Source organism: Rhamphochromis sp. 'chilingali' (assembly GCF_963969265.1).
Source record: "Rhamphochromis sp. 'chilingali' genome assembly, chromosome: 4".
Lineage (NCBI taxonomy): Eukaryota > Metazoa > Chordata > Actinopteri > Cichliformes > Cichlidae > Rhamphochromis > Rhamphochromis sp. 'chilingali'.
In genome coordinates this window covers 8,367,383-8,390,972 of record NC_137948.1, presented here as the reverse complement: position 1 = coordinate 8,390,972, position 23,590 = coordinate 8,367,383, and the positions used below count along the sequence as shown (strand labels likewise).

At 40.4% G+C, this 23,590-nt stretch overlaps 2 protein-coding genes across 5 annotated transcripts; both read right to left on the bottom strand.

Annotated features, from left to right (window-relative positions):
- Positions 1 to 4,816: 4,816 nt before the first annotated feature.
- On the bottom strand, positions 4,817 to 9,255 carry acp5a (acid phosphatase 5a, tartrate resistant; the record flags this gene model as incomplete). 3 transcript variants are annotated; one of them, XM_080879377.1, is made up of 6 exons in its annotated part: positions 4,817 to 5,678; positions 5,771 to 6,116; positions 6,212 to 6,336; positions 6,428 to 6,627; positions 6,703 to 6,793; positions 7,291 to 9,255. In XM_080879377.1, the coding sequence occupies 5 exons, from the start codon at positions 6,791 to 6,793 to the stop codon at positions 5,439 to 5,441; spliced, it is 1,002 nt and encodes a 333-aa protein (XP_080735503.1). In that variant the 3' UTR covers positions 4,817 to 5,438. The 3 variants fall into 3 exon arrangements, with proteins under 3 accessions (XP_080735503.1, XP_080735502.1, XP_080735501.1); XM_080879376.1 differs by lacking the exon at positions 7,291 to 9,255 and adding an exon at positions 6,943 to 7,208; XM_080879375.1 differs by lacking the exon at positions 7,291 to 9,255 and having other exon boundaries at positions 6,703 to 6,814.
- Positions 9,256 to 9,390: 135 nt separating this feature from the next.
- On the bottom strand, positions 9,391 to 22,852 carry LOC308394823 (interleukin enhancer-binding factor 3-like). Of its 2 annotated transcripts, XM_080879373.1 has the most exons (20): positions 22,719 to 22,852; positions 22,182 to 22,325; positions 19,126 to 19,237; positions 18,256 to 18,449; positions 17,946 to 18,114; positions 17,666 to 17,834; positions 15,731 to 15,822; positions 15,215 to 15,310; positions 14,988 to 15,099; positions 14,801 to 14,898; positions 14,603 to 14,711; positions 14,356 to 14,496; positions 13,737 to 13,927; positions 13,371 to 13,490; positions 13,120 to 13,251; positions 12,347 to 12,505; positions 12,117 to 12,246; positions 11,976 to 12,014; positions 10,210 to 10,521; positions 9,391 to 10,099 (listed from the first exon to the last, which is right to left on the bottom strand). In XM_080879373.1, exons 2-20 carry the CDS (start codon positions 22,292 to 22,294, stop codon positions 9,993 to 9,995), a joined length of 2,595 nt encoding a protein of 864 aa, XP_080735499.1. In that variant the 5' UTR covers positions 22,295 to 22,325; positions 22,719 to 22,852; the 3' UTR covers positions 9,391 to 9,992. The 2 variants fall into 2 exon arrangements, with proteins under 2 accessions (XP_080735499.1, XP_080735500.1); XM_080879374.1 differs by lacking the exon at positions 11,976 to 12,014.
- Between the last annotated feature and the right edge of the window lie 738 nt (positions 22,853 to 23,590).

The following is a 23,590-nucleotide window of genomic DNA, read 5'->3' as shown; positions in this document are numbered from 1 at the left end:
TTTTTTTTTTCAAAAGAAAGGATGCAAGCTAGTAGTAATAGTGAAACACCTTTAGGAAGCTGGTTTGTCTGAGCTTTTCACTGGGATGCTCTTCATATGTGTGGATTTGTGGGAATGGGTTTAATAGTAAGTGAGTATTATAGCTGAGTAAGCACTTACAAGATAGTTGTGGATTAGGTGCTCTGTCATTCTGTGGGCTGGGATTGGGATGGGATGAGGAGTTGCTTGATCGCTGCTGTGATTTGGAGCTTAATCCCTCCCTTCATCTCTCTCTGTCTCTCTCTCTTGCTCTGCTGCTGATCATAGTCTGGATTATTTCAGAACAGAGATTGCAGCACGCAGGAGGCAGCACAGAGGCTGATATCCTGATTTTTTTTTTTTTTTTGCTTTACTGGAGGATGAACTGATGATAACAACATGCATCATAATGCAAATTAAAGAATAATCTGGGTAGAAATATGAGCTGGAGGGATCCACATGTGTTAAATCTGCAAGCAGCAAACACATGGTCTTGGCAGGTGGGTAAATTTACTCCTTGACTGGATTTGAAATGATAACAGATGTAGATTTTGACACTTTTCCTGTAAACTGTTGGGAGTGACGTCTCAGCAAGAAGGTAAATTATACATGCAATGGAATAACTGCTTCTCTGTGCTGGACGTGGAGGCTGCTAATCTGGGAATATGGACAGTTTTAACTACACAGAAGAAGGATTGCCATCATTTCAGTATTTGGTTTACAATGAGGAGCCTCTCTATAAGGAGTACAAGCCTCCTCCCAGAGATCTCATCCAGCTGCCCAAATCGGTCCTCTACCTTCTGATGGCCGCCCTGGTCGTGGTTGCTGTAGCTTACGCTATTGTGGGTCATCTCATCAAAGACCTCATGCTGGATATAACAGGTAATCTATTCTATCAGAGGTAGCTGCTCACTCCAATGATCTGAAATTTTTTTTATATACAAGACCATATTTTATTTTATTTTTTAAAATTGGAATAAAGTGATGTGCTGTGGTGTTTGCTAATGTGATGTAGTAGTTGGAGTAGTTTGTATTAATAGTCCAAACCTTAAATCCTTTCACCTTGGAGATCCCTGTACTGGGACCAGGCTGTATCCTTTTTAAAACACACCCGCTATTTTTAAAGGACTGCTAAACACAAGTGAAGAGACTGCAAACTACTATCACTAGAACAGAAACATTATGATTATGGTCATTACCAAAGTTTCAGGTTTGGTGGAGTTGCAGCTGAGGTTTTCTGACATCATTGTCAATGTGCAATGCAACCATGAACATGCTCTTTACTAGTTCGCCGTTTTATTTATTAGTTTATTTCTTAAAGAACCCGAGGTTACTCGATTTGCCTTTTACTGCTGTGCAGACTGAATTTTGGGTGTTTCAGAAGTAAATTATAGGACAGTAAAGGTCAATAATTTTGATCTTATCCCTGCTTTTTTATCCATCTACAGACTGTTTGCTGGGACCAATTGAAGAGGAGCTAACGAAAGATGGAGAGGTGGAGGGAGTCAGCCCTCACCACATGCCACCTGCCCTCACTCACTCCCACCCAAATGCCTTCCACGTGTGGGATCAAGACGACATCATCATCCCTATGACGCCCGAGCATGAGAGCCCGCTGCCCAGCCCTTTGATGACTGTCTCCCACTACATACCGTCCTTTTTCCCCAACTCCATCAGTCTGGGCAGCCCTTCTCACAGTCGACCAATCCCAAAGGAGAGCGATGCATGAAGAACACAAAGGATCTGAGACAGGATCTCAACCTTCTTCTGCTGAGCTTCTTTAGCTCCTTTTTGTCATGTCTAAAACACCTTTCCAAACCTGCCCTAGAGTCACCCTATCTGTCTGGAAATACACAAGTTGTATGACTCACAAGGCCAGTTTGCATGCATGGATTTCCTTCTCTTGGAGCAGCTGATGTGTATTCGACCAAGACGGGAACAGACTACTGCACATTTCCTGCAGTCCTGAGCTCACGTAGAGCCTGTGATACTTTGTTTAACAGCCCTCATTTGTTGTGGATTTGTGCCAAGTTAGCGTCATGATTATACCTTTTTCTCCTGCCAGTTGTCATGTCATCCTAAACTGTCACTAAAGTCTGTAGCTAAGATATAAAGAACTTAATTTTGATCATTTAACCACATTTATAATTGTGAACAAAGGCAAAGGTTCAAACTTCAGTTAATATCATGTATTAAAGCTTTTATTAACAACTGTTAATAATATCACAAAGTTTATTCACAAAATTTAAATACCTAAAGAGAAATAATAATGAAAGCAGTGCACCTTGAAGGTGTTTGTGCTGAATTCATGTGGTGAATATTGGTGCTTAGTCTATTTGCTAACACAGACTTATTCCTATACTAAATATATTCTGAGCCTTAGGAGGATAGGCTGAACTCGCTAATTAATAGGGTGAAGTTGATTCGATTAGTGTGACCTCTTTAAGGTGACTGTGTGATGCTTTCTAAAGATGTGAAGGTTACTTCAAAAAATGGAAAATACAAAAACAGAACAAGAATCTCCACTTTGATATTGAGGTTAAGAAAAGCAACATCAACAAATAAAACAAGTTTTTATTTCTAAGAATTTATAATTGATTGTTATTTAAATTCTAAAAAAAATGTGTATATGTAATGAACATCTGTAGAAGGGATACTTTTTTTTTTTGCTTGTTGGGATTAAAAAAACATGGTTATACAACACCAAATGACAGATTTCAGGGGCCATTTTAAGCAGCATATTGGCCGGCAAAATCCGTGGAGATTAAAAGCACATGGAGGCTGTGACAACACACACACACATATTTGCACGCTGTCAGCACTTTCACTCATAAAAACAGACCATGTTAATACGACGTTTGCCAGCAAAGGTGGAGTAATCTCCTTTTTAGGTACAGGCCTGGAGCTTAAAAGGAGAAAAATGACCAGAGTAACATATTTCAGGGGGAACGCTCATTGAGTTCACATTGCTCATTCCATCTGTGAAACCCGGAGGTCAGCATTCAGTGAGGGGTGGAGATTACGGAGAGAAGATTAGATGAGCGGCTTAGCCTTTAATACAGTGTCCCTTTATTACTTTTGAGCTGTGGAATTAGATAATCGGACAGCATCGGGCCATTCTCAGTGTATGAACTTCCAAATCTTGTGTGAGACGAATGACTGAAGATCTTCAATGGCTTCCGGGGAAGAGAGGGGTCAAGAGCAGAAGCAGGAAGTAAAGAGCCAGAGATTAATGGGGAGAGGAAATGATCGGATTTAAGTGACCCAGGATTGAGCTCTCTGAAAGGGTTTTGTGTGACAGAGGCACAGAGGGTTAAAATTTCTATGACTGCATTTTTAAACACTGCCTCTGATGTTTGCTTTTGCTTGAAAGGAAAACAAATGCACAAATGTGGAGCTGAGCATTGCAGATGTGCAGGTGCACAAACGCTTCTCAAGACAACTCAAACAGCTAATTGATGACACAACTTTTTTATTTCACTAAATACATAGATTAAAAAAAACTTTTTAAAACCTTTTTTTCCTTTTGTTTTAAATCAAATCAATGTTTTCCTTTTTCTTGTTATTAATCCCACATTTTGTGCTCTCTTCTATTTCAGTGGTGTCAGTGGCAACAAACCTAACTAACTAACTGAGCTAACTTTGTAGCAGCAGAGGGCGGATCAAGGACTTCATCTGTATGTTATTTTAACAGTTTTCTTAAAATTAGTTTTAAGAAGTCTAAGATGTATATTGGTCTCCTAAAGAAGATATTTGTGACTTAATCTGCTAAATTTTTGCCTTTTTAGTGCTTTTTTCCATTCATGCCAGTTCTGAAAATATGTATGATAGCCACTTAAAACCTGAATTTTAACTGCTGCTGATGTACTGCTAGAACATACAGGCATCCACTAGATGTGAAAGATCAGTAGACTGACTCACTTACAGGAACTTTAGAAACTGCCTAATCTTTAGTGTCTGACCTGACATGTACCTCAGTCAGGTTTTCTTTTGGTCTACAGTGGATTTAAATAAGTCAGGGTTAAGTGATCCTTGGCAGTCCTCTATCTTCAGGTGATGGCTTACCCTCAACTGACTTCTCATCAGCATTGACTCACTTGGTGATTCTTGCTCTCACTCTGACGATGCATGACACTAGTGGACTTTAACTCATCCCAATTGGATCAGGATAACACTCACCGGCCCTGTAATAGCCTCGGTGTAGTTAAGGCAAGGCCAAGCTTAAGGTAAAAATGTTTGTGGCATTACATTATGTAGAATAAATTATAGTTCTTGCCTGTTGTTGTTTCTGAAAGCGATGGGTAAACATATTTTGACAATGGAGAATAAAAATCAACGATTCTCATAACTTTTTTTTATATGAAACAGATTTTAGTTTATGAATTTTTTTAATATATATCAGCAGACGAAGGTAGAAAGAATAAAAACCAGCCTGTTGTCAGTCTCTGCGTCCTTCCCAGGTTAACTTTGACTGGCTGGCTGAATTTATTCAGATCACAGTCACTGCAAATCTGCTGTCGTCGAGCCTGATCCTCTGCTGGCAGGCCAGGTGGTTCTCTCTCACAGACAAAAGAGCTCTCCCTGTGAAAGTCTTGACCTCTCCTGTCCTTCAGCAATAGCCAGCCTCATCAGTATTAAATCTCCTGATGTGATGAAGTGCTGTTTCTGGCACACATGTAACAGATGAATAAATCAACTCTAAATTTGTCACAATATGTCTTTTATTTGCAAAAAAAAAGTGCCTTTCTTTTGATGCATACCTCACCAATGCATTGATTAACAGTCAGTTATAATAATAATAATAATAATAATAATAATAATAATAATAATAATGGATACTTTATTGATCCCCATGGGGAAATTACTTGTTTTTCTCTGCATTTGACCCATTCACTCTGTGAAGCAGTGGGCAGCCCACTAAGCAGGCGCCCGGGGAGCAGTGTGTAGGGACGGTACCTTGCTCAGGGGTACCTCAGGGTAGCCGTTAAGTGGATTCGAACCGCCGACCTTCCGATCATGGGGCGACCATGATTATATCAGAACTGGTAATAAAACGTGTACATTTCTTAAGTCTTTGGATTGAATAAGACTTGACAGGTTTCAGAAATCAGTGTAAGCCCCCAAATCATTCAATGCTTTCTCTAATTTCTCATTTGTTTTGAAAGACATAAATTCAGATGCACTTGCAGAGTAAGAAATTCAAGCACCACAGCCACATTTTCAAAAGTTCAGGACAGATGACAAAGGCACTATTTATTTTACAGTAGCATAAAGTCACATTTAAAACCAGATGATTCTTTTAAAAATGCTTTGAAATTAATGCCAAAGATTTTTTAAAAAAATAAGAGATCAAGACTCATTACTTGATTTCACACTTACGCTGCAGATTACACCGTATATAACTGTTCCTGCTCATCAGTCTATTCAAGATCTCTTTGCGAGAGAACTGTGCGATAGAGAGAAGTGCCTTTCGCCTGGTAGAAAGTCACGGTCATCTTGTTCTTTGTCACTTCTGCATGGATGAATCCTCCCAGTGTTGAAGCCTTGCCGGTGAAAAACTTAAGAGAATCTTTGGGAACATGGTGCCAGTGACGGGTGTCAGGATCCAGGAAGTTTCCAGCACCGCTCACCACATAGCCTATGTTAGACTCTTCGAGGTACTGTGGGAAAAAGAAGAGGAAAATTCATTGTAGCTCTAAGAGTAGCTATGCAGATTTATATCAAATGTTAAACATACTCTTCCCGAACCAACCTGCAGGTTGTGGTCATGGCCGCAGAGGTAAGCAGTGGCCTTGTATTTGATGAGCAGTGGACGGAGGCTTTGCACCAGACACTTTGTGGGGCCGTGCTCGGACACAGACCAAACAGGGTAGTGGCCTGCCACCAACAGGAAGTCTGCCTTGGACAGAGCCAGTCTCTCTTGCAGCCAAGCCAGCTGGCGATTGGCATCCAATTCATTCAGGGGTCCACTTGGCTTCTTGTCCGAATTGTCGTCAGAGTTACCGCAAAGCATCACAGTGTCAAGCATGATGATGGTCAGAGTCTTCCCCGTGTTGGGAATGCGGAAGTTCAGCTCATAGTAGTACGAGGGGAATTTCCTATCAAAGGTAATGAAGAGGCATCAAAATTTAACTGAGTATTTCCTAAAAGCTTAAAACTTTAAGATGTCCGAACTTTATATTCTGCCCCTTACCATCTGTTAGATCTGCTGCTGTAGTCGATCTGGGCTTTGACATTCCCTGCGTGGTCGTGATTGCCAGCGATCACATACCAAGGGACTTGGAGGGACTTTGCAGTGTACACAGATTCAAAAGTTTCCTGATAAGAAGAAGGAAAACATAGTTACTGCTTTCAACACACAGTTTTAAAATACAGTGTTGTTTTTTCACGCCACATTTATTCTACTCACCTTAAACCGAGGAGAATCCACAGTGTTCACACCTTTGTAGTAGAAGTTATCGCCCAGAGCAAGAACAAAATCAGCTCCCATCTGGTCTGCTATTTTGCTCATTTCTTGAGCTGTGGCCTTCTGCACAGCAGTGATGTAGGGGGGATAAGGCACACCACCCCAGTCGCCCACTGCCAGAAACTTAATGGAGGTTCTGTTGCCTGTAAGAGGAAAAGAATATTAGTACTTCTGATTGGAAAGTAAGCTTATGAAAGTCAGTGTGGCGTAATACTCACTGCGACTTTCCTCCAGGTTTTGGAAGGCAGTTGGATAGCAGTAGGCCACGGGGATGGCAGCAATCAAGATGGATAAAATAGTGACTGCCATCTTCAAAGACAAACAAAGCATTGGAATTTAAGTTAACGGCAAATTTAAACTCGGCTCAGTCACAAGATGTGACACCACAGAAATGAAAGTCAGCACCTGCAAAAGCAACAAAGCAGAAGCAAAATGAAACAACCAAAACCACAACCTACCATGTGACGCTAAGCTTCGCGCTCTCTCTCTCTCTGCCTCCCACTACGCTAAAGAACAAGTCCCTCAGTTATGCTTTTTTTTTTGTCCTAAAGGTGACTTGTGATTGGCTGCAGCCTAAAGCTGACATGCCTCAGCTGGAGTAAATAGAAACCAATCAAAGAAACCGTGTGTGTGTGAGGCAAAGGTCAAACGTCTACATAATTAAACAGATAAAAAGACCCTCAACAGAGACGCCACAACAACAGTGTGAAGTGCTGCCTGATTGATGAGGGGGGGAAACAGCTTTTCATGTGTAAAGAATAGGTGTCAATATGCAGAGATAATGTCGTCAAAGACAAAACACTCACGGCTGATGGGATCTGTTGGGACACTCTCCATCCTCAGAGTGATCGTCGTTCCCCCCTCGCCTTTTATCAGCAGTCCTGGAGGAGAGGATGTAGGAGGACCAGCCCCGGGACACGCTGGAGAGGCATGATCATTGCTCAGACACTGACTAGAAGGTCATAAGGGCACACATGTGATCTATTGTGGTTAATATAGCTGGTGTCCAGACATGTTTTCCACTTCAATATTATTCACTGATTTTCCTGTTTAGCTTGTTTTCTTTCCATCTTTTGCTTCCTGCTTTTTGAATAACTTCAAAATAACACGTAAAACACTAAGTTCAGTAAAATAATGGGTCAAATTGCTGAATATAGTCTTGCAGCATTAAACATGAACCAAAGAAAGTTGATTCTTTTCGTCTGGACGTTGCATTTTCACTGGTTGAAATCTTTGATCACCCATTCAAATGACTTCAGTTTCAGCTGACTGCAGCTTTCCCAACCTTACAAACACTACATTTGCATAACGACTGAAAACACTGACTCACAATGCTTTCCAAAAAACGTGGTTAATCCCAGTTAGTTCATTTTGGTTTGGGCCTTTTTCCCCTTAATAAATGACGATCATCACCTGAAAACCGGCCTTATCTTTATCTCATATTAGAACTTGCTTGATCTGAAACACGCAAGTCTTACAAATATCCAACAAAAAAAAGAGGTTGAAGACTTTTTCACAGTGTTTCACACAAGTTTTGGTAAAAGGTTGAAGTATGTGAAGCCTCTATCAAGAAAAACTGCTGTAAGACATTACTGGAATTGTCTCTCACACCTAGAGGTGTCACATACTAATGCAAAAACAAAGTATGCAGTTCTCCTTTTAGTGTGGTTACCTCGGCTGGTCCCTCAACACCAGCTCCCTGCACAAGAAAGCCCAACAGCGTCTCTTCTTTCTGAGAAGACTGAGAAAGGCCCGGCTTCCACCACCGATCCTGACCACCTTCTATAGAGGAACTATTGAGAGCATCCTGAGCGGCTGCATCACTGTCTGGTTTGGGAGCTGTGCCATATCAGACCGCAAGACCCTACAGCGGATAGTGGGAACAGCAGAGAAGATCATCGGGGTCTCTCTACCCTCTATTGAGGACATCTACACCACACGCTGCATTCGCAAAGCCACCAGCATTGTGGCTGATCGGACACACCCCTCTCACACACTCTTTACACTCCTGCCATCTGGAAAAAGGTACCGAAGCATTCGGGCACGCACATCCAGACTGTGCAACAGCTTTTTTCCACAAGCCATCCGTCTCCTCAGCAAAAAGGGACTGACTGATAAACACGCACACACACACATACACTAACATTATCACTCAGCTTAACTCAAATACCTCAAAACATTGAGACTGGACTGACTAACCAACACAAAGCGCAAACACACTGACCTACACCACCAAACCATCGCACACACCAACCTGTAAATGCTCTTTTGCACAATATTATTACTAGATATATTATATATTTTTTTTTTTTTTTGCACTAACTTGTCTTGTAGCACCTTGGTTCCTGGAGGAACGTTGTTTCGCCTCACTGTGTATTTTTAAACTGTATATGGTTGAAGTGACAAAGTTGAACTTGAACTTGAGCTCAATTCCCTAAAGTTGTTTTCGAGCGATATTCATTTGCTAAAACAAAAACACAAGATGAGTTTTACTGTTAATAATTTGCTGTCCTTAAGTTTTTTGTTTTTGCCGACAGTCAGCAAACCCTCATCTCTGGAGCTTCCACTTGTCCCCTCCTTTAATCTTTATCAAATTTCACTGGGAGTGCTAATATTGGATCAAGCTTGCAAAATGTGCTTTAAATTTTCAAATAACTTTTAACTACACTCCTCTAATTACGGGTCAGTGAGGGTTCCTGTCAGCTTTGATAGCAGCGCAGGTAGGGAGCGCGTGGGTGCCGTATGCTTGTCCTGCATTCACAGCAGTCTGGCTGTGCATGCACAAATCATTTGCAGCTGTCACATGTCAGAGCTTGAATAAGATGAAGCTCTTAAAATGCCAACAATCATACTAACAAGATCTCTGCAATGTCTGTAATTAAGAAACTGATGGTCAGAAGCTCAGCTCCAAAATAAGTCATTTATTTGTACAAGGATTAGAGCGTTTTTATGAGACAGAAAGGACTTCAGTTTAAAACAACAAGCAGCTTTACATAAAAAAAATATACTGATACAGAACCAGTACACTACATTAAAAAGACAAAACAACCCAACGTAACACTCATGTCAACATTGACGTGATGAAGGCTACAGATAAAAGAAACGTAACTTAAAACTGGCTTACTGGTTTGTCAAAAGAACTGACAACTGAGGTTAAGAGTATCAAACAAGATCAGCAGAATTCCAGTTTCAGAGAAAACACCAGCATTTCTTTTTTTATTTCTTTTTAAGAGAGGTACCTTAGGATGATCCCTAATCATCAAGGTGGGAAAGACTACATATTTCATTATGCTGACATGCTTCCTTGCACTCTTTCCCCTCCCCCTCTGCCATCACAGAGGAACTCTGAACTGCTTAAATCCCACCTGAGGAAATGAGGAGGCATCTGCAGGAGCTCAGAGCTGGGAAACAGGCCTATCCTTCCTTATAGCATTGCTTGAAGCAGTCAAGACATGAGGAAAAAAAGGGAGTCATGTAAGCATAATAAAAAGCACCAGTGATGTTATGATCAGTAATTCATGTCGCCGTATCCAGAGTATGAGCCCTGGGTGTGTCCTCCAAATCCCTGGTACATGCTGTACCCCTGATTCCCCCAGGACGACTGGTTTTCCCAGCCTGTGAAGAAACATTTATAACCCCAGATCATTTATATGTATAAATCAAGATTAAATATAAAGAAATAGGAAAAGCGGGAAGTTACTGTAAGAAATAGAAAAGGAACTTGCCATAATTATTATAACTCTGTCCCCCGGTGACAGAGCTGGGGTAAGCAGTGCTGTACATAGAGTAGTCTCCACCTTGGGTCAGCATCTTTCTCTTCTCATCTCCGTAGCCGTAGCTGTACGGACTCTCCTGATCAGCAGGAGGCGGCATTGACTGGTAGCTTTCTTCTTTCGTGGTGCTGGTGTTGGAGCTGGAGACGGGTGGGGATGAGTACGTGATGGTGGTGCTTTCGGGGTAAAAGGTGCCGTAGGCTGAGGTGGTGGGGGCGGTACCTTTGGCTGTGGCAGTGGCTCCATTATTGCCATATAATTTATCTTTAAGATAAGAGAAACAAGAGGTAAATGAGAGGTAAGTGCCATTTTCTTAAAAGACACGATCCTGGAGCTGCAACTGACGACAACTACAAGTGACTGTTGATCTATTTGCAAATCATAGAACCGAGACAGTTCACGCTTGTTCAAGTTTAAACAAACAAACAAACAAAACCCCACCACACACATAAAGATAAAGATCTTGATGCATGCTCAATCATCCAGGTAAGGGAATCCCAAAAAGTTGATCCTGTTTATCTGGACATAGCGTAGCAGGGAAGCAGAAAAACATCATTTGAAGAAAGCCCTGAGTGAAAGTCGCTATCCCAGCTGGACATTTGTCAAAGGTGGGAGGGCACCTAAAGAAATCTCCAGGCAATCCAGAAGAGAAGAAGGACAACTGTTACCTAAGTGAAAACCTTTAGTGATCCCTTATGTGTCAGGAGTATCGGAACGGCTGAGACCTCATCTCTGTGGCTTTCAACCCCCAAAACGTGCTCTGGCAGAAACTGGTCCACCCTAAGTATCGGGTCCCCCGGCACAACCAGAGTAATTTAGCGTACGCTGTTAAGCCATTGCACACACACACACTTAGGCTGCTGCCCCCGCGACCCGGCCCCGGACAAAGCGGATGAGGATGGATGGATGGATGGATGTTAAGCCATTGCCATGATTTATACACTGGGGAAACCAAACAACCCACAGGTCTATTCACACCTACAGGCCAGTGGACACTCTTTCAATGATGAGGATGTACACATCCTGGGCAGGGAGCAACACTGGTTTGAGCGCAGAGTCAAGGAGACCATTTACATGAAAAGGGAAAGACCTCTGAATCAAGCAGGGGGCCTAAGGGCACCATCTTACAACACTGTGACTGCAGCCAATCCCTAACTCTCTGTGAATGGCCATTGACCAACTATCACTTCTCAATGTTTGTTGATCAATGGTCATGTCAATTTGCATATTAATGATCAAGAAACTGACCTCCAGGCCATTTTTCACCAGTGGTGCTAGTTTCAGTCTTTATGCAAATGTACTGGGTTGGAAACCTGCAGTGAGCTGAGACTGAAGAAGTCATTTGAATGAGTGCTGAAACATTTCTCCAACTGAAAAAGCTACGCCCAGAAGAACAGAATCAACTTTTTGGGACAAAGATAAATAAGTGAAACACATCTTGGAATGTTTACCTAGAAGTTTTAAATTTTGGTAAACATAATTACAAAAAAAAAAAAAAAGGTCTTTTAGCCTTGTTATTGCATGCATCATCACATATATCCATCACATATAACTGTAATTAGGCATCTTATGCCTTTCAACGAATCAGCAAAGCTTCTGCATGACATTTAAGCCTTATTTAAAAAAAAGTGTACATCACAAAAAACATGTAAAACCAAATACACACACCCTAACATAAAACCAGAGTGCATAAAGCTAACAGACATTCAGATACTTACGATAGCCTGTGCCAGTGCTGCTCTCATAACTGTAGTTGGCTTTTAAAACAAGAAATCACCATTTAGTGCAAACTCCATTTACAGGTTTAAAGGTTTCCTACGATGATTAAATTGACTCGTAAATAGCATAAAGTTTCTTACTCTTGTTATAGCTGGGTCCTGCTGGAAACTGCTTGCCTCGACCCCTGCCCCGACCCCCTCTGTGGGGACCCCAGCCACGGGACCCTGAGTCTGAAGGGATGCCGCGGATGGTGCCGAATCCTGGGATGTGCTGTCAAAAAGGAAACGTGAGAAAAATGTCATTTTGAAACAGCCTGATAGTTAAATTGCTTGAGTTGTGCATTTTAAAGCTCACCAGTTGGATACATTACCATGTCAGTGTAGGTGACTTTCTTCTTTGAGGGATTTCTGTTATTTAAAAGTCCACTGTCATCTGGGAACAGCTTCTCTAAAGCAGCGAGGGCAGCATAGGCCTTTGCTTCCTTCTTGTTGGAGCCTCGTCCTTTGAACTTCTGCCCATCAACTTCCACCTGTGAGACAGAAATGAGGAGAAAAGATTTTAGGATTTTATGAAGCATGTCACAGCATTTATACACAGAGAGTGACTCCTGCTGGTAGAGGAGATGGAGAATGTGTGTTGTGCACGCCGTGTCTATTCTTTTGAGCAGCAGTGCAAAAACATAGCTACAGTGTTCTGCTGAACCTCCACATGTGCAGCATAGCATAACATTAGAATTTTAGTGAGTGGAGAGCCACCACCAACAAATCGCCTGTTACACCCGCACAGCCTAACAGCTCATTATAGTAACTCTAATGTATCCTCTGATCTATGGATGTTTATTAGTTTGGGTTTATCCTGCCGAGTTTAAACATCTATTACAGACCATATGCTGTTAATTTTGGGAAGAATCCTGTCCAGAATAATGGCTCACAGGACCAAAGGAAATCGTTTATCTCCCACCTCTGTCCTTCTTTCTGAAATAATCCCACCCACATGGGACTTAACAGATTAAACACAAATACAGAAATCTTTACTTGGCTCTACAGTTGCCTTTACAAAGCCCAAGATATCAAAGCTGCTATACAGTGCAGTGCTCACTTTACACCTGATTTCTGTTTGCTGTATACAATACTGCTGACTCACCTCCATCACAAAGCACTTTTCATGGGAGCCACCCGTCTCTGCCGACAGCTCGTATTTCAGGCTGCGGCGCTTCTCGTTCAGCTCCATCACAGGGTTCTTGCCATTTTTTGTTAAGATTGGACCCTGACCAGTCTGTTCACAGCAAGCACACATAAGAAAAAACTGTGGTGAAATGCACAAGTGTTTCTCTCTGTGGGAACTTTTAGGATGCATTTGTAAATACGGAGTCCAAAGAGAGCTCAACGACATACATCTTCAGATGTAGAAGAAGTCGGTGCAACAGCTTTAACAGAGTCCTGGCTTCCTTCATTTTCACTACTGGGCTCTGATTTAGATTCAGAAGTTGTGGGAAGACCGAGATCTTGCAGTACCTGTGAAAAATGAAAGTAAAAAAACTATAAGACACATAAAACAACATTGATTTCTTTGCCCAGTCTGACTTTACAAATGTTCAAACTTACAAGTTGGGCTGCACTTAAACAAACAATCAATTAGCAAAATGTATGGAACCAATCAATAAACAGTAACTAGTCCATCAGGCAAAAAGTAACCAAGAAGAACACAGTACTGAGTATTTATACTAAAAGTCAGCTTGTGTAGATAACAAACACCATTACCTTTGTGGCTACATTAAGCTTAGCGGCACGTTTGGAAGGCCCCGTTGCCTCGTACGTCTTTCCATTTAGATCGACAGCCATTGTAAAGACCGGCTCGTGAACTGGGCCAGTCTGAGATGTAAGTCTGTAATCCAGACCAGGTCTGTACTGGTTCAGACGCATCACGGCATTCATGGTAAGATCATCGGTGACTACAAGGAAACAACAAAATGAGCAAACAGATTCATTTTGAGAAGCACACACAGAAAAATAAGGCTACAGAAGTCAGCATAAAGAGTAAAAGACAAATGTCACATTAACATAGGAGTCACAAAGTTGTCATTTTCACAGCACTACTCAGCTTATGTGACTTAAATATTCTATCCAAGGACACCAAAAGATTTAAAAAAGTAAATCTAACTTTTAATAGCATTTATAATTATTTTGATAAACAGAATGAAATATTATGGCAAAAGGAAATTATGTACACCTTGCCAGAAAAGCATGTTCATGTATGTAAACATACAGAATATTTATTCCACAATACCAAGTCTGTGTTTTGTCATACAGTTAAAGATCAAATGGATTTTACAGCAGTATTTTTTGTGTTACAGTGAATAATTTGACATTCATTACTCACAGGATTTCTTCTGAAAGCGTTTCTGGAACTTGAGAAACTTTCTCTGTTTGCTGTTGAGGTGTGTGTCTTCTTCTCCTGTGTCCACGTCTGTGAAAGGTCTCTTAGCTGGCAGGTTCAGTTGTCCAACAGGTGGTATCTGGGCTACAGTTATTAAAAAAAAAAAAAAGGGAAAAAAAGGAGATTTGATGGAAGTGTTGATTTTTCGAACACAGGAAATAAAGAAAAATAAAAAAAAATAATAGCCCACCCATGCCATCTCTGTAATTTGCTCCCAGCGATTTTCGTGACCTCAGAGGTTTAGAGTCCATCCCCAACACTTTGTGCATCTGTCCAAATGCACACAGCCTCAAGGCAAACTAAGAAAAACATCAAAGTTATGCACTAATTTGTTGATTTAATTTTAAAGGTGTACATGTGTGTGGGTGCTTCTACAGGCTCACCTTACCTGAGCACTCTGTGTGATGTCTTCACACTGCTGCCTAGTCAAATAGCCAATGGCATCAACAGCTTCCTTTTCACAAGGATCTTTAATTCCAGGGCCATCTGTGCACAAATACCATTCAACTGGTGCATGAATGTCAGCTCAGTGTATAAATTTACATGCAAGTTGCACAACTCAAATAAAATCTCACCTTCCATAAGTATTCCTGAGGCTACGCACTCTAAAACCCTGCGGAGGGCCTCGCCCGCTCCCAGTGATCTCTCAGATGTACCAATAGCTTTCTCCACTAGCAGTTCAAGTGGCTATGTGGAGACAAGAAGACAAAACCGACACTTCAGGATGAAAGCAGCTGAAATGACTTAAACACAAATCTCCGCTTTGCTGCTGTCGGAGTAGATGCACAAAGAGTTTCCTCACCCATCCTGAGAGTGGCGTCCAGGTAGGAACGCGGTTACACAAGTCCCTCATGAGTCGGATCACAACGACGGCAGAATTCAGGGTGTTAACTTTTGCCTGGAGGCAGAAACAAAGCCCATTAGGTTAGCAGAGCTTCTGTCTGTGATGGAATCCTTTCTGAGATTTCAAACAAACAAAAACAAAACAACCCAAGCACAGAAGAGTAATAAGTACTGAGCCTTCTCCAAATCAACAGTAAGTAAAACTTATTCAAGCTATGTTAGCCTTTTATGACCTTTGACGTTGAAATCGAGAGAGCTCAGTCTCTCGACATGTACTCATGTTGATACCAATGATTTATCCACTTCTGTCATTGGTATAGATGAGCATTAATTTAGACATTTTATAAAGATCATTAACAATATGAACAAAAACTGAGAGCAAAAACTGTTACGGTCCTCTAAATGGACAGGAAATAAAAGATCACTCAAGGAAAACAGTTCAACCTGATGTACAAGTAAGGACGTGAATGCAAACCTGGAACCACTTGGCGTGGCGGAGAGACGCCAAGGCAGTTAGGCATTTCTGCCTGTCCAGAACGTCCGGCGGATCGTTGACTGTTCGCGTTTCTATTGACGAGGTGGGGTAAGAAGAAAAGGTACAGTTTGACCAAGGGGGTTGTCTCTGTCTTGCAGCTCAGGGAGTAGCAAACAAAAACCAGCAAACAACCAGCAGCAGGGAAAGGGGGTTTACATAAAGACACGTTTTGTCCCAGCAACCATAAAGGTCTGCTAAAAGAGATCCCAATTATATTTTCCACAGTGTATGCGGAAGTAAGACGACTGTCAGAAACAGCTGTAGTATTTATTTATAACATTGCACAGCATTAAAATATATGCACTGCACTACATCAAATACCCCCTCCCCTGAGCCACTGGGATTAGGTTTGTTGCTTCTCCCCCCTCCTGAGACAGTGTGTCCAGTTGGTCAAAGGTCCAGCGTTCCTAAAAAACTTGACAAACTAAAAGGTAATCAGTTGTAAATCACAAGCATTTAAGAAGCTTTACGTCTGCCCTACGCTGCAGCAAAACTGATGAATCCCTCAGAAAAAAAGTGGCCTAAAAAAGGCTTTATGACAGACTGACTATATTAAAAAACAAAAACAAAAAACAACAACAAAACAAACAAAGAAAAAATACCAGCTTTGGGCAAGTTTTAGCTCATTTGTTCTACATTATACAGCTAGGGATACACCGGCTGATAATCTATGCCAATGCTGATGACAAATAATTTGTGCAGTAACCTATGCCATGATTTTTTGTTAGTATTTATTACCCCTAGAATTGATGTGAAAGATCAACAAGATCAATCTCTGCCACTGTAAATATGCAACAGTAAATATGTTTTGGGAAAAAAATATCTGCTCACTTAACAAGGCTGATCCATGTTTGGACAGTATACTATGCACAACTCTGCTTGGACTCTGTTGAGTTGAGTGGAGTTGACTGAATTTAAATTGATAATATGCATTTTCATCAGGGGTGCATGATATTAGCAAGGATTTTAATCACTGTGGCATTTAACAAACACAACTTAAAGTTTTAAAATATCAACTTGCACATTTAACTTGTCCAAACCTTGACCTTAAATTAGACCTTTGCCTAAAATGATTGTTTTATTGAAACAGAGTAAATATGGTTTGATCCAACAATGATTAAGCATTAATAATCCTACCCCAGGACGTAACAGCTCCAATAATTATCCAGTCTAATAATTTTATTACTAATATTGCAGGATTTTTAATGTGCAGTCCCAGTGTATAGTGTATTAAAATGGACTAAAACTGCACTGAGACTGATATGGTTCTCAGTCTGAGGCTCCCCCTGAAATTCAAATAAACTTTAGACTACCAGATAAATGCAGCTAACGCTAATCAACACAGGAGCTTTCAAACACTACACCAACCAAAATATTCACCTGAACAATGATTTTTTTGCCTTATACTGTAAATCCTCCTAAGGTAGGCAACAGCTGATCAGTTTTGCTGCAGCTAGTTCCAAACACATGTTCAGCATCAAGGATCATGCATGCGCGCTTGAACTTGTTATTCTTAAAAAAAGCCTTCACTTGAAACATGAAAACAACAAGAATATACAAGTTTTTTTTTGTTGTTGTTTTAAAATGACTGAGGCACTGTCACTAACAACATGAGCAGGATGCATCAGTGACTACAGAGGAAATATCCTGCATACGTCAGTTTGCAACAAAAACGACGAAAGGACTCTCGTGCGAGCAAAGAGTCAATGTTCACTGGCATCAGTCTGACACGGTCACTGTACAAGCTCCACTGAGGTTTAATGAGATGGGACAACTGGTTTGATTTCAAACAGTCAGTGCAGATTAATAAATCAGTGGAGCAGTACAGCGCCTGCATACCGACAACACAGATCAGGGCTGGGCCGACATACGCACCTTCTTCTTCTTCTGCTTCTTCTTCAGCAGTTTCACTCTCTTGCACTGTCCTGACAAGAGGTGATGTCAGGTGGATAATAAGAGTCAGAACTGACTCCTTGGTGCTCGTAACAACAATGGCTGCATCTCCTGGACACTGGCTGACTGCATATGTCTCAGGTGAATTAGTCTATTAAAAAAAGAGAACAAATAATTAAGACGGTTAAACCTGGATTAAAATAATCCAAGTCAAAATATGTGACATGTGTTTTTAAAGTATGCTGCAGGCACTCATTTCTACCTCTAACTGTGCAGAGAGTTTTTCGGCCACTTGTTTCAGCAGAGTAACTGTAGGCTTGTTGGAACAAAGCAGCACCAGCTCCACGTTCTTGTCCCCCTTCAGAAGGAGTCCCTTAGCCACCAAACCAACTCGCATAACCCCACGCAGCACACGCTCTTGTGAGCCATCACTTTAAGTTGAGGGGTGCAAAAAAATAAAAAATAAAAATTGCCAATTAAATCATTTATATTAAAACAAAAGCAGTTTTATTTATTTATTTTAAAAGCTTGCAGCTATCCTTTTAAAAGCATCGCAGGTTATTCTCTCTTACCTCTGTGCTTCTGTATTTGCTTCGTCATCTTTTGGAGCATCCATCTGGTCAGATACAGTCTTGAGAGCGCACTCCACATGGGAGACGATTGTCTGTACTGCCTCCAACTCCTCTGTTGGGGGGTACACTTCAGAATGTTTGGCCAACACGTAGCGATCATATGGGCCCGCCTGTACGTGAGTTGTTGCAGATTCCTTAAATAGAAAAAATAAATAAATAAATAAAATAAAGACAAAGTTCATACTGGAGGAAACTCACTGCAGATAACAGTAAATGTATAATTACTTCATATTGCAATATTATTTCATGACAGGTAAGTGTTAGGATTCATTAAAGCCATTTTTTAAACTACGTTTTACTGCTGCTGATATATTCCAGTGAAGACATATGAAGAAGTATAATAATAGAGTAATAGCGGTAATAGGAAGTCTGTGATTTAAAAAAAAAAAAAAAAAAAAAAGGAAAAATAAACAGGCGACAGCTTTCAAGAGGAACAATGTTTTTGCAGAACGAGGGGAAAAAAAATGGGGATGGAAAAATACGACATGTTCTGTGAATTCAGGGTTTCCACCAGGGAAGTTGTTGGACCTGGCGGCTACTGTGACCAAAATGGGGGTTTATTACAGTAACTTAACGTCACAAGATATTCATGAGACAATATTCTCCTGTTATATTGTCACGACTAAAAAAGACTTAAAAAAAGGTTGTGTGTTTAAAATCATAGAAATACCAGAAGGACAACACTTAATAATATTTAATCGTTAACCTCTGCTAAACTTAGACATGGAAAGCTGCAGGGTTTGTAATACAATGGAGTAGAAACCCTGTGATTATCTAGTGTATCTATTTATCAGGCAAAACAGAACCAACCTCACGATAACGTTTATCCTCCATATGCTCGATAGCAGCAATGTAGTCATGGTACTGTCTAAGCTCCTCTTCATAGCACAGACAGTCATACCAGTAACGCAACTCCTCATATCTGGAAGACAAAAGAATTTGAGAACATATGAAGAAAAGTTTCAGAGCTCAAGTTAGAAGAGATGTGTCAAGTGACATAATTTATGTCACTTAATTTCAGTGTTGGTCAAGTTACTTGAAAAAAGTAATCAGTAACTAATAACCAATTACTCCCCCAAAAAAGTAATCCCGTTACTTTACTGATTACTTATTTTCAAAAGTAATTAATTACTTAGTTACTTAGTTACCTTTTAAAAAACACGATTTACAACCTGAATAGGTGATAAAGTGATAGATCTTTCAGCCCAATTCTACTTTTTCTGCATAATCCATCATACAAAATGTAATCAAATGGAAAAGTCTCTTTTTAAAACTTGTTTTATCAGTTTTAACCTTTTAACTTTATGCATCAAGCAAAAATTAAATTATATGCAACATTCTCTGACTGGAAGAAATTTGTTTTAAACCTATTTAAACCTATTTTCTGCACATTCCAGCACATAAAATATATATTTTTTGTGTGTTTACACTCACTCTTTCAAATAGATGCAAGTAAAACACAGCAGAAAATAAATAACATCAAAGACTAGCGGTGCTTTTGCTCTATTTTCACCTGTACAGCAGGAGTGGCATAGGCGGAGGTTTACCCTGGTGCAGGTGTGCCGCAGCAGTCAGTGGAAGAATCCGCGAGTTTCTCTGTGAATTTCCCATTACGTCATAGCGCACTCCGTGCTTGCTTGGAAGTTTAGGGGGTTTTTTTCACTTTAAAAAGAAGTTTTCTTCCCACGCACAACGGACACTAATGTTTTTGTCACTTTTTATGGAATCAAACTCAAAATAAGGTCAGTACTTCCACGCTTTAAACGCTGCACGCTCATACTCCCTCCCGCACTCGATATATGATGCACTGTTGATCTGCACACAGTTGTTGTCACGAACGTCGCACTCGCTTACGTCACTGTCATGAGACATTCTCGCTAAAAATCACGGTTTTAGTAACGCAGCGTTACTACGGGAAAGTAACGGTAATCTAATTACCGTTTTTGCAATAGTAATCCCTTACTTTACTCGTTACCTGAAAAAAGTAATCAGATTACAGTAACGCGCCCATCTCTGCTTAATTTCACAGGACAGGGAAACATACTCTTGTTAATGTATCGGCTCTTAAATTTGCACTGAAACGGCTGATCTACTTAGTATGCTTCAATGATAATAACAACAATTTCTTCTATAGAGTAATAAAGGTTGTTTTCAGCACAATAATAACAAGCATTTAGCTTACTGGAAAACAAATCTATTCCTCATTATCTGACAGAGCTGTTCAAAGGCTGCAGACTTGTTCCAGCAGACAAGTCGAACTGTGCCGCATCATAGACACATAATGTGCCTTATTCTACTTGCGTGACATCCCAAACACTCAATCAATACCTACGTGCAAGGGAGGGATGTTTACTCGCCTCTCACAATTTTATAGGAAGCATATTTGGAAGGACTGAGCCTAGAATTTAAAGTCTAAAACTCTGTGTCCCAGACACAAACTAACCTTAGATTAAAAATGAATTTTAAAAAAGTGGTATTCTTTTTTAATTTTTCACACTTTAGAACTAGGTATAATGCAGGTCTGTAAACTGGCTGTGCAAGTATAATCACACTAGGCACACTCCGTACAGTGCTCAAGTATGTTTGACCCCCCCAAAGTCCACATTATTTGACTAGTGCCAGTATGTGATGAATGTAAACTGTGCCCAAACATGAAACTCAGATATTTTGTCAACAACAGCAGCCTTGATTGCTTTGTTATTTGACAGATCTAAAAGCCATTTAAGAGAAGACTTACCTAAAAAAACAAAAAAACAACAAAATACATAAAGTCATGAAGCTCCCTATATTTTGCAAGTGTGCCTTTAAAAAGTGTGTGTGTTCAAGAAAGCGAGAGAGGCAATGAGATGCACAAACAAACCTGAAGCATACTCCAGCCAGATGTTTAAGCATGGTGTGAACACAGGCCAATGTGGCAACATGTGAGTGAACCTTTATTCTGTGCTTGCAATGAACCAATTCCTTGAACATGAGCTGCCTGACTGAAAGAGACTTTTCAGTCTTCAAGAGATTATTCTTCATAGTTTGTGTTTTGTTTATTTCATTTAGGGCTGTTCGATATAACGATATATATCGGATGGTTCATTTTACACTATCGTTTGTTTTGTGGTGTCATAAAATAAACTGTTTACAGCAATATTTTTTTCATCGTTTTGATGGTCACTGTAGTGGCTATATTAATTTCTTAAAGTTCTCTCTTTCTCTTATATTTTATATAACCACACTACAATGGACAAGCGCCTGTTTTTATGCATTGTGGTTAGCAACAAAGATGGTAACAGCATCGCGTGTCCGCTTGTTTATTTTCCACACAAACCTTTCACAATAAAGCTCAAGATCCTGTTGAGACTTTTCAAAATAAACTGAATCACGTGAAAGAGCAGATTATTTACGGATGAGAATTAAAAAAAGAGCCGCCAGGTGCTAAAAAATAAACCTTAGACTCAAACGTTAGAACAGGCTTTTCCCCGCAGCACGCTGTGTAATAAATACTCACAAAGAAAACTGTTACAGTTATGCTGTTACAACTTATGTCTAAAAATGTATAGTTTCATGCATCGGTTAAAACACTCGACTCCAGCTACATGACGCGCAGCTGGAAACACTTCCCGCAAGACGAGCTTCCCGAGAGTCACAGAATTTACAGAAAATGTTACATTTTTGTGATTTATGTCGTTATCGGGAAGATAGAATTCTTATATCGGGATATGAGATTTTGGTCATATCGCACAGCCCTAATTTCATTAGTTTTTTTTTTCCTTTATACAGAACCTGTTGCTGTATTTTAATGAAAAGTACAGAGTGTACTATGCAAATGCTAGCTTTCGGGCATCTTTTATTCAGGACCATGCATCATGTGCGTGTACCTGTCGAAATCATGCGGATGGAGGCGGTGTCCCTGTTGTATCAGGCTGTCCCAGTACAGCAGCTCCTCGTATGCCTGGTGCTCGTCCCACACTGGCGCTGCAGCGGCCGCCATGCTGTCGCGATCGCAGGACCCAAGCTACCACCTGTGCGCCCCCAAGTATACACCACTGTTAAAAACAGTTAGCAGGCAATTGGCTGTGTAATAACAACCACAATAAAGCAGCAGATGATTTGACATTATCCATGTATATGCTAACGTTAACTAAGCGGTACACTTGTTACGCTGCAGGCTGAGACATGTGGTTAGGATGCAGTAACTACGCTCACAGCAAACTAAATATATTTATAATAATAATGATGATAATAATAATAAAAAAACTGGTCCCTTACACCCATAATTATTCCATCCACATAAGTCAAGGCAGCCAATTAGCCTATGTTTACAGCGACTGGATGCTAGCAAGCTAGGTGAAGTTACCCAGAATGTCAGTGCTGTTAACGTTGCATTACATTTCGATTATGTCTTTAGAGCTCACCTCTGTCAACGGGCCAGTAAACAGGTGTAGGTCCCTTAACGTTGTTAGCTTCAGGATGTTAGGTTAGTTTGAGATGAGCCAGGCCTGCGCAGGATCGGTCACTCCGGTGAAGTTTCGCTTCTTCTTCTCCTAGTTTAATTGCGGGTCGCACATTACCGTGTTTAGGTGTATACCGCCACCTGGTGAACCGGAGTGTGCGTTATGTCATAACTAACTAACTAACTAACTAACTAACTAACTAACTAAATAAATAAATAAATAAATAAATAAATAAATAAATAAATAAATGCAAAGTAAAAGCAAGAGTAAAAAGGATGACTTGTTTGAACATGTTCCATGTTGGACATTCCACAAATGCACTACAAACTAGACCTTGGAACAATATGCTTATTTGCACACCTCAGTCACATAGTTATTGAACACGTCTACAATATATTTGCACATTTTGCATCTTGCACATGTCTTCGTCCTGTCTTGTCTACAATATTGTGAGCATAACATGAACCTGGTATTCAATACCCACTGCACAATAGTCTCACTTTACTGTAATTGCACATGACCACTTTGTATTGTCTCTTATTCTGTCTTTGTTTATTGTACATATATTTGGTTAGTAGTAGTACATTTTTATCTTTTTAATTTGACTTAAATTTAGCAAGGGGTGAAATGGCATTTTGATATGCTGTATACTGTGTATATTGTTATACTGACAATAAAAACCTTGAATCTTTAATCTTGAATATTCAGAGGAGGGACAGAGGATAGACTGGGCAAAGGTTGTTGAAGAAGGAGCTCTGAAGCAGGAGGAAAGGAGGAGAACAGACTAGTGCAACAGGAGGAGAATGCAGACGGGAAGGAGATAATCCTCAATG

Bases quoted from the DNA above. Each gene is read 5' to 3' on its own strand.
- LOC308394823 (XM_080879373.1), bottom strand. From the start codon at position 22,294: ATGGCGGCCGCTGCAGCGCCAGTGTGGGACGAGCACCAGGCATACGAG. The intron at 18,115-18,255 runs GTAAGAGAGAAT...CTCAACTTAAAG, and splicing joins GCAAATACAGAAGCACAGAG to TGATGGCTCACAAGAGCGTG. The intron at 13,252-13,370 runs GTATGTCGTTGA...TGCTGTGAACAG, and splicing joins CTTCTTCTACATCTGAAGAT to ACTGGTCAGGGTCCAATCTT.